We start from the raw sequence: 14,558 nt of genomic DNA, 5'->3' as shown, positions 1-14,558 counted from the left end.
CCGGCCGGAGGTTGTTGCGCTTCTGAACGGGTTATCTAATGAAAATGACGCGAGCGGCCGAGCGACGTGTACTCGTTCGCGATTCTCTGCTCGTTGAGAAAAGCATTCCCGAAACGATTCTCGGCGTGACGCGACGGGCGTCTCCGGCCACGAGCTGTAAACTTTATAGCCGCGCGCGTATATTTGCATTCGCGATTATTCGCGATTACGAGCGGGCGACGCGCGCGTTCTGCGTCACACTTGCGAACACACCGATCGGTAATTGGAGGTTGAATTACGTGACCGCGTTGCGTCGGGTCGCGTCGCTGATTGCGACACGAGTTGCGCAAATCGCGCGATAGCGACGATTGTTTGCAAATTTCGAGTTTCTCTAATTGACCGAGACACCGCCGTGTCTCGCGATAAACCGACTGTCGACGCGAGGACGGGAGGTAATATATATGTATATCTTTTTTGGTCTTGTTTTAATGAAGTACGTAACCGCTCCTTATTATCGTTCGTACCGGTCAACGGTTTCGTTCGTCGCGTTATTATGTCCGACGTGTCCACATCGGTGGGCGCCGTATCTACGGCGGCGTTTCGGCAATCGCTAAATATAGAAAAGTGATCGAGGTCGCGTTATGAGAGGTTCGGGAAAGCGCGTCGGCCATGACTGTTACCGCCGCGTCAAGGGGGAATGAGAAAAGCGGCGGCGGCGGCGGCGGCGGCGACGTCCGCCATGACGTTGCCCGACGTGAGATTTCCAGACACCCCGGCGCAATTACCTCATCGCGACGAGATCGATTTTCGTCATCGTCGAATTTCAATTCGGCGAGAGAGACGCCGCGCCGGCGGCGGCGTCGTCGGCTGAGCTCGGTCGCCCGATCGAACGCTCCTCGCGTGCGCGATCGGTTTTGCTTTTTGATTATCGGTCCGCGATAAGCGCAGCGCGAGTCGAAGGATCCGCCGCGTCTCGTCGTCTCGTTCGAGATTGCGTAAAAGGAACGTAACTCGTCGAAATCGAGATTGTACAGCTAGCGGTTTCTACCTTGCTTTATTACCGCGATTATAGATGACCTTTTATCGACATTCCAGTCAACGCTCGGACGTTATACGATCGGATTCCGTTCCGGCTTTATTTACCCTTCGGATTAAACGCGCGAGAAAATAAACAGCGACAGCGAAGCGGAATTGCGACGATGACGGGGAGGATCGAGACGTGCGGTAACAACACGGGCGAGAGGAATAATAAACGTTGAACGTCGATCGATCGAAATCCAGTCGTGCCCGATAACGACGACTGTATTTTCAAAATACAACTTTTTCTTTTTCAGACGCGACGTTTTTATGCCGGTTATTTTTTTAACGTGTACATTGTACTTGTAGATAAGTTAGATATAAAAATTAGAGCCGACAACCCGTTTATCTCTCGAACTTTTTCTAGAGATGTTTATTTTTAGATATTCGCGTCGTCAAAGCTAAATAGTCTCTCTGCGATTAGCACGGAGTCGACGTAAAACCGCCAGTTCTTGCGTAGGTCATGTAATTGACTTTCACAATACACTAATCTTTTTTAAATCGATCCGCTGCTTTTTATAATACCGTCACCATTCAATTGAAGTATTTATATAGAACAACGCGAGACCAACTTCGGAGTGCGTTGCCAACGCAATTTTTTTATTGTTTGTTTTATTGGTGATTTTTCCGCAAGTATACAGTCGATTAGTTTTCCTCTTATCGCGGAAATAATAGACATGTTGGGAAATACGATTAAATGCCGTGTTTTTTTTTTTTTTTTACGAATGTAACTTGTCGAATACAGTGTGTAGAACGTAGAATATAAGCGCAGATTTGAAAACGGGAATTTCATGCGAAACTTCAAGTTATTGAGTCGTACCGATCGTGAATTTTCTGAACTCGCCTCGGGCAATTTTTAAGACGCAACGTTTTTTTTTATCGAGGTGAAGTTGACGCGGGGAGGTAAAATACGGTGTTGAAAATCGATACTAGTCGACGTAGCGACGGGTTCGACCTCTTTTTCGGGACTCGTCCTTCCGAGGACTCGCGGAGAGTAAATTCTCGGGAACGTCGGACGCCTTTCGGGGAGAGGCGCTGAAAAACGAAGCTCCGCGCGCGACCATCTTGACGCCGATCGCAATTCGGCCTCGGCCAGTCGGCCCCCGGCGTCGGTGCTATTCTCAATCACGTCGCAGTAGCGAATTTCCGTGTGGCGCGCATGCGCCGTGCGCGTCGTTTTCCTTTCCTGTTTTTCCATCTCGCTCGCACCGCGGGGACGCGGCTCTCGCTTCTCGGCCCGACGCCTGCGCCCTCCGACGGCGCCCCGCGGCGGCGGAGCTGAGAGGCGTTGAGGCTGGCTGTGCGCCATTGTTGAAAAGGGCAGCGCACGAGGCGGACGCCGGGCCTGGACGCTCCACGCTGTTTCACACTTTTCACCGACTCCCATTGCTGTGATATTAGATTGTTTTATATCTCCCTTATTAGGTGAGTGATCACGTCGATCGTAACGAAACGCACGCGAACGGTTCGCGGCGGAGCGCGTCCGCGAAGCGAAAAGGAGAAATCGCGTCGCGGGTGACATGGCGCGGCGGGCGGGTCCGTGAGATGGCGAGTGTTTTTCGAGAGCCGTTGGAGATAGTATCGTGGCGTCGCGTCGCGGTTCATCATCGTCGTCGCGATTCCGCAAAGATGAGCATTTTCCGCGCGTTAGTGGCGTAGCGTTTGCGATTTCAGTGCCATTGTCCAGACGCGACGCACACGAGCGCGGGGGAATTCGGTCGCCGCGAGAGCGTGTGTGTGTGCGCGCGCGCGCGCGCGCGTAAGAGCGCGGCGCCGCGCGGATCGATCGCCCGTGGTTTTCCGCCGCGAGCTTTCCACCCGTCGCCATTTTGTCCCAGGCCCGACCTCGCCGACCGCCATATTGCGTTCCACGTCTTCGCTCACCGACTCTCGCGGGGGGGGGGGGGGGGGGCTCGCGTCGTCGCGAAACGGTTTCTCTCCTTCCCTCTTTCTCTCTCTGCCGCGCTTTTTTCTCGCATCCCTGTATCTCGATTGCGCGCGCGATATTCGATCGGGAAAAAATTATCTGTCAACAATTTGTTTTTATTTCGTGCGTGCGCGTACGCACGCGCACACACGCCGCCGCTCGGCACCGCCTGACGTAACTCGTTCGCGCGCGCGCGCGAGATAACAATATAAATAGATTACGCAATCGCGGGCCGAGGAACGACTCGGTCTCTTTCGCTTCTTTTTTTTGGTTCCCCTCTTTCTCCGTCCTTGCGCGGCACCTCGCGACTGCGCACCTCCCGCCGGTTCTCCTGCTGCGTGTCCGGTAAACGTCTCCCTCCGTCGGCGTTCCCCACCTACGTCGGTCGCGGGCCGCGTGATCGATTTTCCGTATTTATTGCGCGCCGCTAATGTAAATCGCGCTGACGCAAATCGGGTCAGACCCGTCTCGGTTTCGCTCGTCGCGCCTCTCGACCGGTGACGCGTCGATGAAAACGTCACGATGAAAATACGTGGATCGATCGCGAGTGAGCAGGTTTCTTGAGATTCGGGATCGCCGGTCGTGACGTCGCCGTCTTCAGGTATACTACGCGTTGCTCTGACGGTTCCCTTTTTTTTCCTTTTTGCGTGGCTTTTATCGTCTTTATCGGTATCACGGTATCGCAATTTCTGCCGCGGTAAAATAGATTTTTGATATTCTGGTTTCGATAAGCGAATTCTCGGATGATGTACGTGAGGAAGTCCAGCGGCGGCGGCGGCGGCGGCGGCGGCGGCGGCGGCACCCGCAGCAGCCGCCCCTGAGTCCCAGGGGCCTCCGCGGTCGTTGCGCAAGCCGTGCGCGCAGCCCGGACGTCGCTGTTGCGCGTGCGCGGTGCTTGCGCGTCCTCCTGCATCATCCCCACCAGGGCAGTCCATTACCGTTACCAGACACGCACAAAGGAAAAGGCCAGAAGAGCGATCCGACCGACGCATCGCTCACACGGCCATTTTGGAAGCTTCGGCGCTTCGTTGCGGAGCTTTCGCCTCCGTCGTCCTCCCGCGAGGGCCGCGCGCGCGAGAAAGAGCGAGAGAAAGAGATAGAGGAGAGGAGAACGCGGAACTGTCGGATCGGTACGAAAGTCGAGAGACGTACTTTCGTGGGTACGTCGTTCGGCTCGATGTGCGCGATAACGATCGGTCGTGGGAGGACGAGATAGCGTCGGGTCGCTCGGTCGATTGATAGCACGGTAAGGAGAAACGGGAGCGCGCGTGAGAGAGGACGAGCCCGTCGGCAGGTTCCGCCACTCGTACGTTATCCGGTTTTCTCCGCTTCGTCGGTTTCTCCTACGCTACATTTGGCTTATCCACGCTTGTTTTTCTCCATCTGTGCAGAAACGAGGAAACGAAGCCAGAACTACCATGGAGGACGACCAGCAGTTCTGTCTCAGGTGGAACAACCACCAAAGTACGCTCATACAAAACTTCGACACACTCCTGGAAAGCGGGACGCTGGTCGACTGCACCCTGGCGGCGGAGGGGAAGACTCTCAAGGCCCATAAAGTAGTCCTCTCCGCGTGCAGTCCATACTTTGAGGTGAGCGAAACGTTCCGTTTATCATTACTTAATCCTACAACCCGTCTCAATCTTTCTTAATGTATTCCAAAGAGATTTTCTTCTTCTAAGACACCAGTTCTGAATTTTTCTATTTTCTTTATATTTTCTTGAAATTATATAATTGATTGATATAACGATTGATATGATCAGACGGAATTCTTTTTCCGAATCTATTTTATTGTAAATTGTAGAGTAACATTACCTATATTTGAAAGTAAAAATATGGTTGCGATAATTTAAAGAACGACGTTGATACAATTTTATTAATAATCGTGTTGTATTATTAATTACTTATTAACGAAAATACGAGCTAAAATTAAAAGAACTTGATCTAGAATAATTGTGAACGTAACAAATTGTAATTACGTGCCGCGAAGCTTTTCCCCTTGTTTCTTTGTCCAATTGGTTCAGTCGGGTTAGATCAATACGAAACACATTGGGAGGGAGCGAGAGAGATTGTTGAGAAGCAAGGGGGAGGAGGGGGATCTCAAGTTGAAACAAGATGGCCGTTCTTGTTGAACGTTGCCTGGGCAGGAGTGTAGGAGGTGCAGTGGAGGAGAGTGGGGGGCAAAAGCCTGAAGCCCCCCTCCTAGGTCCTCTTGATCAATACAAGGAAAGCAAGATGGCTGATTTCCAGGGCACTTGCCCTGGGATTTTACCCTAATATGGGTGGGGATGCAGAGCGGCTGTTGCAACAATTCAATACTGCTCTATGAAAATTAATAATATGCCTGAATTGCATTTGCGTTCGTGTAGATCTTAGCTCGCTCCAGATGTGGCACTTTGCATTCTTAGCTACAGTATAGGACATATGAGAGATTAATACCACTAAATAAATAATTTTGCCTGTAGCGTGTACTCCACAAATAATATTTAAACTTTATCGTGTTCGTATATTTCTTGCAGAACATTTATATGTATTATAATGTGCAGAAAGTAAATGCTATAAATATTTTAGAATAACATCTGTATTTAATATGAATTGAGAAAATATAAATTATTATATTATTTATATGTAATTAATATTGTGACTGTTTGTCTGAAAAGATTACCTATTTTCATGTTACAGTGCCTCCTCAGCGAACACTATGACAAGCATCCAGTCTTCATACTCAAAGATGTTAAATTCAAAGAACTTAAGGCAATGATGGATTACATGTACAGAGGGGAAGTAAATATTTCCCAAGACCAATTGGCAGCACTCCTCAAAGCCGCCGAGTCTCTGCAAATTAAGGGCCTTTCGGAAAGTAAAACTGCTGGCAGTAGTAAGACGGAGTCCAGGCCACAGAAAACCGTCTCACAACCTACAGCACCATCGTTAGACATTCCACACGCGTCTTCCGGTCTGACGATAGAAAAGAACAAAGTTCCTAGGCAGAATTTGACGCAAAGTTGCGTGGGAGATATACCAGAGGATACGGCTAGTCCTCAGGTGTCGAAAGGGCTCTCCTCGAGGTGAGTACTTTGAGGAAGAACGATTCCATTATGTTGTAATTTAGACTTACTAGTTTTGAAACATTGCTGACAGTCGTACGTTCTTACTTCTATAGGGAAGGTTCGCAAAGTCCAACATCCAGAAAAAGAAAGAGAATTCGAAAAAGAAGTTTAACCGACGATAGTACGATAGAAAACCAAGATGCATCGAATTCCAGTGACATACCTCAGCAAATGGGTGTACCGGCTCTTGGTATCGCGCCAGTGGCAGACGAGAAAGTACACGCAGATTCAACAGACTCTCTCGGCAGGTCAGCTTTAATGACGCAGTTGACGAAACCTGCCGACGAGATGTTACAGGTAAAATGTTTTCGACGAATTCTTACGTTTTACTTGCATATGCCAACGGTATAGTAGAGGCTGTCGCCAAAAAGCGCTGTTTCTTTCGCTTCGTTGGTAAAGAAAGATCGTTCTTTATCCTACTGCTTTGGTCCTATCTTTTCCTTACCGCTGCAGTGTGGAAACGGTGCGAGACAATCTTCTCCTGTATATTATGTTTATTCTTGTAAAAGACGATGTTTCTAATGCGTTTTAATATTTTACAGCTGCCACTCGAAAAACCCGAGCCAAACGATAATCTCATCGAGCCAAAGTCTGAATACCTAGATGATGCTGAGGAGGGCGTCGAAGATCTGACGCTGGATGACGATATGAACGACCTTAATGACATGGAACAGGACAACAATCGAGCTGGACCTTCTCATGACTCCGCCCAACACCCCGGTAAGTTTCAAATATTATTCCTTATTTATGATTTTTTGTTTTATCGTAGCGAAACGCAGGGGTTATTTTTCATTTAGAGGCAATGCAAATTGTAATACATGCGTTTAAACTTGCGCATCGCTAAGCAGCGTTCCGCATGTAAGAATAAGAAGACTGCATATAGCGAATACTAGTTGCATTTTGCACATAAAATTATATGCTCTGGAAAGAGTCAACGACAGTAGCGAATCTTCGATCCAAAAAGTTCATTTGGATCGAAGCGGAGCTTGACGTCTTATACGATTGGACAGTGATTCTTGAACGGAAATCGCGGTATTGCCGGGTCGCGAATAATCACTTATTTTCTCACTTGATCGTTAATAGGAAGGGCTTGTTCGTTGAACGAATAGTTTTGGTGTCGCGAAGTCGTTTCGTTGTTTTGTTTTGTTATCTGTTAAAACGGGACAAATTGGCCGACACTAGCTTGGGTTTCCTCGTTGCAGGTGGGGGGGCGCGGTCTCGGTCGAGAGGGAATTTGAGTAGTGATGACGGTGATGGTCGTGGTAACGGTGGCGGAGGCGGTGGTGCCCCATGGGCTTCCCATTTCCTTGAATGTAAAAAAGTGCCAAACATGAGGCGGCCACGACCGGACGTTGACGTAGGCGCGTTGCTTAAATCACTGGCGAACAAGCAGGGCAGAAAGTATAGCTTAGACTCGGTTAAAATGTCTTTGGAGGCAATATTGCAACAGGGGGTTAGCACCACTCAGGCGTCCGAGATGTACGGCATTAATCGATCAACGCTGCAGTTCTATTTGAAAAAATTGAACGTCGTCAGGAGGAGATGGAGACAACAACCTTCTAGTACCCCGGTTCAGCCTAGACAGACTTAGTGTGCGCATGCGAAAACGCGCGAATATTGTAGCATCCCATGCACCGTTCTTTTAACGTCGAGCCCAATTGACGACGGTCGTTAATATTAACAATTATTATATAGTTTTGTTTAAAATAGTTTTATTTAATCTTTGATTTCAGTTTTACTTATTCTTTGATAGTTCACTTAAAGATCGAAATAGTTCTTACACGCGGCGCATTGCCGAAAGACATTCTTCTGTACTCGTTAAATTTACCTGGGAATCGAAACTCCCGACAAGAATCACTTCCAAACTAGTAGTTCAACAGAAATTTAACGATAATTCAATGAAGTGCACGTGCGAGTTTAAAGTGCGGCGCAAGTCGATGTACAAAGTATTTGAACTTTAAATAGTCTGAAACTATCAGTATTATTTATCTATTTCTTAAGTGTTACATGTAGACTATTTAAGCTAAATTGTTTAAAATTTGTGTGATTGTTACGTGCGCGTGTATGCGAATGTGTGTGAGCACGATCTGCGGGGCGGATGTGTTATGGATGGTGTATTTCACGTAATTTGCCAAATATTACTTGCTGTAACGAGCCATGAATATAGAGGGATTGACTAAGGATATCTTGTGTATCATATAAATGTATTCTAAGCACTCCCACTGTATAAGGGAGTGCTGTGCAATTTTCTGATCGTGAAGCCCTGTGTTTCGCTGCGTAATTTCTTGATCGGCATTACATATATGTATCCCAATATTTTTGTTTCCAATTAAAAGAGTTTACGAATAAAGTACTCCTTTTCATTCCTAGAGAACGACGTTTTTATTATTACTTTCATTTGATGTGCTAATTGTAAATTATTTGAGACTTTTAAATAAGGATTTCTTGAAATTCATAACTAATCTTAATATTAATTTTAATTTAATTGTTAATTTGAGATGTGATGTGTCAAAACAGTTTTCGTATCTTCGTTTTATGGCTTGTTCTTTTGCTAAAAATTTTTGAGTAATGGTACACAAATATCGTATCATGCGAAGAGTAAACGTCACATTGAAATTTATCGGACGATGGTTTATTTTAGCAGCAGGTCTTGGCTCATGGCATGTTACTGGTGACCGAAGTAATGCGGGGGGTGTTGTGGGCTCTGTGGTAGGAGGTCCCGGGACGGCAGACGAGGTTTTTCTAGCAGCTCAGGAGGGCGTTCAGCGCGACTCACAAGGTAGGCTCATCCTCATCATTTTCCATCTGTCTCCGGCCCCCGTAACAACAGGCATTCGTAATTGGCCTAACTCGCTAACGCTTCTTACGTCAACATTTCGCGAGAGTTGTTTCTACGACTTTGAATGCAAATTTTAAACAAATTTATGACCGAGTAGAATTATGAAACGCGCGTACTTGTGTCTGAATGGGCTCGAGAAAAATTTCGAGATCGAAACGATGATATGCATTTTCTCCTAATGTGACAGACCGCGGACAATGGCTCATTCACGAGCGAGTACGTTGATAAAAGTTTCGATGACGTGTACACGCGCGCGTAATTATATGTGCCTGTTGCGCAGGCGGGGCGGAGCTTCTTTTTCTTTCGTTGTCGATAACGTGGTTCAACCTAAATTCCGGTGCGTTCAAGTGTAGCACGGTCTCTGAAAGAGCTTTTTATTTTCTATCAGAGCATGTAGAGCTTTCCGTTAAAATCTTAAGTTCTTTGTGTATTTCTTTCTTTTTCCTTTCTTAGCGTAGCGTCGCGATACGCGAGACTTGGCGTAAGACGAGCCGATCGCACGCGCGCGCGCGCGCGCTTTTTTCATCGCGTCAATCGCAATTGATTTTCTATAATTGGTATTAACGATATTCGTTTTGTCGTCGTCTCGTCTGCGTCAGCCTCGCAACGCGCGACGCTGCGGCCTCTCTCTCCTCCGAAAGGAGTACGACAGCGCGAGGAGGACAGCCCGCAACCGACCAGGGAGAACACGAGACCCAGTATCTCGTGTCAATTTCGCGACGTAAAAATCACGAAGGACGATTATAGCTAGCTGTAGCTTATCCTCGGTAACAATTACACGCGAGATGACAGTAGTTAGCAGTAATAGTTATAACGCCCCCCTCCAATTGCGAGATTTTCTATTATTTTTACGTAAACGTGCTCAACGTTGAAACAGCTATAGAGAGAGGTAGCCAAGATAAGTGGCGACTTAAGAATCTCTTACTGCATTACCTCGGTTAATAAAGTGGAAAGTACGGGCTATCGATTACTCTATAAAATTGTCGATCTTTCTTTGCTAGATGAAATGGGACATTTTATTAGTCAAACGTCATTTGCATCTTACTATTGATAGTTTAGCAAGCATAGTAAGACAGTTATGACAAGAAATCGTGCGTCACCGATAGCTTGAAACATGTAGGTGTAAAGATCAATAGGTAGGGTTTAATAGGTATGTCTCTCTCGATAGTCTCTCTATCTTCGAAACCGGTTCGTTCCGTTTGCGTTCTATGCATTTCCGCGGAGTCGAATAACGCATCGCGTGATAACACCAACGATGAGAATTTCGATACGCGATTATTTTTATATGAAATGACACGGTATATGACGCATTTGTTTTGACACGGAAATACGCACACGAAACATAACTCGCTATTATAGCCGGATTCCGTTCGGGCAGTGGAAGTCGTAGCTCAGCGTTTAAATAGGAAATTTTAGGGACGTATCCGATAGCGTCGTTTTTCTGTTACTATGGGAAATTGAAGCTGAAGCAACGTGAGAGCTTCTCGGTAGGCAGGAATATAACGGGGCTTGCGCGATCGAGTGTGAGCCAGCAGTCTCGCGTCTCTCCTTGGCTCTCCAATCGGCGTTAAGTGCCTTTCAAGAAATTTGACACTGCTATATTAATATACTATAGGTGACGTCCATCACCTTCGACAACGATCGTTTTACGCTGATTCTCGAGCTCGAAGCAGCCGTCCCATTTAACGCAGCCTATGCAGTTACTTGACTCTAGAGTGATGTCATCACACGAATTTTCAAGTGATGCTCGCGCTACACGCGTCCTTAGATCTTTTTCTTCAACATACTTAACGATCGCATACCGTTGCGCGTGATTTTCGATAACCTATGGAGAACATTGTCGAGTTACTTTCTCAACAAGATCTATGCTACAGCTCTTCGGATTACGTAAATCTCTCTACCCTACTTACGATTAGATTCAATCTAATCTTTTCAAGTTATTTGTTTCCTGTTTCAATCTTCCATGTGACAGTCATCTAATCATTAGACGACCTACTATTCTTATATCACATTCAATTGCTTCTATAGGATGAATGCAAGACGGATTCAATTGTACGAAAACTGAGCGTGAATCTTACGAAGATCCTCCATCGCGAGACTTTTTACGATCCAGACCGCCCATCGCGGCGGAGACATGGGAAATATAGTTAATCATGTTTGTATAGTATAATAGGCATGTATACTTGCTGCTGCCTGGTCGAGGCATTCCCACGAACACTCGCTGACCTTGGGTCCCCATGAAGCTTAGAACGAACGCGCGTGATACGGTAGATTTCTCTCGAGAAAAAGAGAAGAGACAAGAAGCGAGTAAGCGAGCGAGAGAAAAACGAAGTTTCTCACTGATGATAGAGAGGTGCGTGTAACGGTTTTCTACGGTTCACTTATGCAAAGCGTCGACTTTTAATAGACGAAATTTCGCAAAAATTCACGAAAAATTCCGTTTTTTTCACGAGATAGATTTTGCGTTGGATAGAAACTCGCAATAAAATCAAGATCGTACGGTTATTATTTTCGAGAAGACTCTTCGGTATAGGAAAAATGTATATTTTACACATACATATTTAATATAATTAATATAATTTTTAACGGTCGCGTTTATCGCGAGTCGACGAGCGAAAAAATTGAGATTATTAAATAATCTCTTGTTTAACGCGTTCAAGAATCTTCGCCGTTAGCAAAGATAAGACTATAATAGAAAAACAAATAAAATCCGTCGTAGTTTATACGTGACCCAGATTTATCGCGAACTCGTGTATAGGCGCGTTGAACTATATCTCAAGTCGACTATATATATATATATTACGTAACAATAAAATCGCCAATGAAAAGACCGACTTCGATACAGTTTCTTAGCGAGACAATAGGGAGCAATATTGTTTTACCAATGTTATGATACCGAGACCGATAACGAATTACGATAACATATTGACCTCCTTAAGCGATATTTAAGATGATATAGCCGAGTTTAATAAAAAATCGGAATAGTTTAAACGAATTGTTTCTTCGTTGCTCGTGAAGAAAGTAGTAAAGAAATTTCTGTCGGCTATCTCGGTTCGGCAACGTGAGTCTCGAGACGACGGGCCAGCTGTGAGCCTGCTTGCATCTGCTAATGTGCGGCGACAGCTGCACGCTGAGCAGCAGATGCAGCCGGATGCCGGTCGGTTCCAGATGGCTGAGCCGGAAATCGTTGCGCACATCGTCTGTCCGCATTCTTCGCGATTGGAGAGCGTTCTCGAGTGATTCGATAGCTCAGAAACGTTATTTCGCATTGTCGTTGCGATCTCCGCGAATCGGAATACGAAACTTACGACGCGATTCTTCATAGCAGAAGAAATTAAATTCATACGATTCAATGAAAGCGTATTATTATTATCAGCCTTTAATTTTTGTTAGAGCAATTACATTATTGCGAAACAAAGAAATCGGATAATTCGCGGAGAGACATATTGAGAGAGAAGGATAGCGCAAGAAATAAGTTAATATAATATTATCTTTAATACAGAGATAAGTTTAGGCAGGAAGGGGAAGGCTTTTTTCAGGCGCGATCGGGTTTCTCCCCCCCCCCCGTTATCTTTTAGGATACATGATCGCCCTAAGGTGATCCAACGTGGGAGACAAGGTAATTTCGGAGAGAGAGGAGCGGCCTCTCTGTCAATGCTAGCGTTGCTAAATCTTCGATCTCGTACTCGCGATCGCGCGGTTCCTGACGTGATACTCGACGGTGATTCATTTCGCGGTGTCCTTTACGCGCCAGGTGCCCGTAGAATCGCGAGAGCTCTTCTTTTTGCCATCTCGTCACGGCAGACGGGAATAACGTTCTGCCACCACTTTTCTTCTCACGCATATGTCACGTGTGTGTCCGTTGTGTCGCGCGCGATACACTTGAAAACAAAAAAAAAAAAGGTACATTGGACAGATGCTCGCATTGATAGCGAAGGTCGTTTCTTTTCACCGTCAGAGACTTGTTGCCTTGAATCTAGTTTTTCGTGCCGAGTTCGGAAAAGGAAAATTGAGGGGCCGATATTAAAAAAAAAATCACGCCTCGAGCCATCGCGATCGGAGTCTCACAATCTTGTTTATTTTAAGCTCCATTGCTACGCGGAAAACGCGTCTCCTTTCATTTGTTTTTTTTTGTTTTGGAATTTCCACTTTAAAAGCTCTCTCGTACACCTTTTGGTTACCGCTTTTTGCATTTACGTGTATTCTCACGCACGTTTTTTTTGTCGATCTCGTCGAGTTTGTTCCGTTAACGAGACGCCCGGGGTTCGCGATCTTTTAGGACCGGAGTTGCGCCACGTTGTTCGCAGCGCGTAGATCTTTTTTTTTCTCTCGTGAAATATTCTCTGTCGCGGAAACACGCGAAAGCGTTCCCGGCGACGAGACAAAGGGTAAAGGTAAACGCGCGCGCACGCACGCCTGTCCGAAGGAACGGTCGCCGAAGACTCTCTCTTGCTGTCCCTTCGTGAACAATCGACCGCTTCTTCTGGCAACAGTGAAACGCTCGCGTTTGCCTCTGCCAATCCGGGACGAGAGTTACCCTCGGATCCCAGATGATAAAAAAAAAAAAGAGAAATCAGCCCATTGTAGCCGTGACGTGTTTTTTTTGTTGCTGCGAGAAAAAGAACCGGTATATACATGTAACGAGGGCGCGTGTGCTGAAATGATGCACAAAAGTTGAATCGAGGAAGCTTGCCCGGAGAATCGCGTGAGAGATACATGATACATCTTGCGTATCCCCGTTGATCGCGGATTGGAACAACCGGGTGCGTTGACGTACGGCCAGTCGTGCGCGGACTGTCAGTCGAATTCTTTCTCTGCCCTCTATACCATGATCTGCCCAGGGGGATATCTCGCGTTTTCCTCTTTCCTCTCTCTCTCTCTCTCTCTCTCTCTCTCTCTCTCTCTCTCCCTATTGTGCACGACAAAGAAGCACGGCGGGGGAGCTCGGTCACCTCGCATTTCTGCGTGCTTCCACGCCCTGTCCACGTACATCTGTTTCGTCTGCCTCCTTTTCCCTTCTTTTCTCTTTTTCTCTCCTCGAAATGCGCTTTCTCATACGGCTGGTCGTAAGTCGCGAAACCGGCCGGCCGGAAATCCGCCCCTCGCCCGCGATCTCGCTCCTCTCCTTCCCTCCCGGGAAAAGGGATCAGCGAGGTCCATCGGCGTCTTGCAATGTCCCTCTCACGCGTCGCGCGCGTTTATTCGCACGTATGCATACATTTTCACGTTGGGTTGCGGCTCTCTATAAAAGATGCGGTCAGAAAAATGAAACAAAAAAAGCACGTGCCACATCAAGATCTTGGTCGCGCAAGCGCGCGCGGACCAGGAGTACATGCAGTACGATATAATATATGATGTGTGAACAATTTATATATATTATATATTCATATATTATATATAATTTTTTTTCTTTGTTCATTCCGTGTATGCGTACACTCGATAGTTTTTAACCCATTTGTGCCATATATATATATATATTTACATATATATTTTTTTTGGCGTAATTCGTCTTTTGCATGCCACGCTTCCTTCGGTAGTGTAACTATTACACCTTAACTCTGCGGAGGTGTGCAAGCGTGACGGCGTTCGGCCGGGTGACATTCCGAAATAGCGAAGTTTGCATGGT

At 46.5% G+C, this 14,558-nt stretch overlaps 1 protein-coding gene across 50 annotated transcripts in view; it reads left to right on the top strand.

Moving 5' to 3' along the window:
- The first annotated feature begins 2,319 nt into the window (after positions 1-2,319).
- LOC143895167 (uncharacterized) overlaps positions 2,320-14,558 on the top strand; it is a 216,520-nt gene continuing 204,281 nt past the window's right edge. For 48 of the 50 annotated variants that reach the window (XR_013256240.1, XR_013256241.1, XM_077402102.1 and 45 more), the window contains exons 1-6: positions 2,320-2,481; positions 4,375-4,575; positions 5,666-6,051; positions 6,147-6,390; positions 6,636-6,813; positions 8,735-8,872. Coding sequence is in view for 48 of the 50 variants with exons in the window: in XM_077402102.1 (XP_077258228.1) it covers positions 4,402-4,575; positions 5,666-6,051; positions 6,147-6,390; positions 6,636-6,813; positions 8,735-8,872 (1,120 nt within the window). In the remaining 2 variants the exon portion in view is untranslated. Of the gene's footprint in view, positions 2,482-4,374; positions 4,576-5,665; positions 6,052-6,146; positions 6,391-6,635; positions 6,814-7,295; positions 8,873-14,558 lie in introns of those variants that run through there. The other 2 variants (XM_077402097.1, XM_077402105.1) reach the window with 2 other exon arrangements.

The sequence above is a fragment of the Temnothorax americanus genome, unplaced genomic scaffold (assembly GCF_048541705.1).
Source record: "Temnothorax americanus isolate GAGA-0224 unplaced genomic scaffold, ASM4854170v1 Scaffold15, whole genome shotgun sequence".
NCBI lineage: Eukaryota > Metazoa > Arthropoda > Insecta > Hymenoptera > Formicidae > Temnothorax > Temnothorax americanus.
Note: the sequence above shows the minus strand (reverse complement) of the source record. Positions and strands in the feature narration are given on the sequence as shown.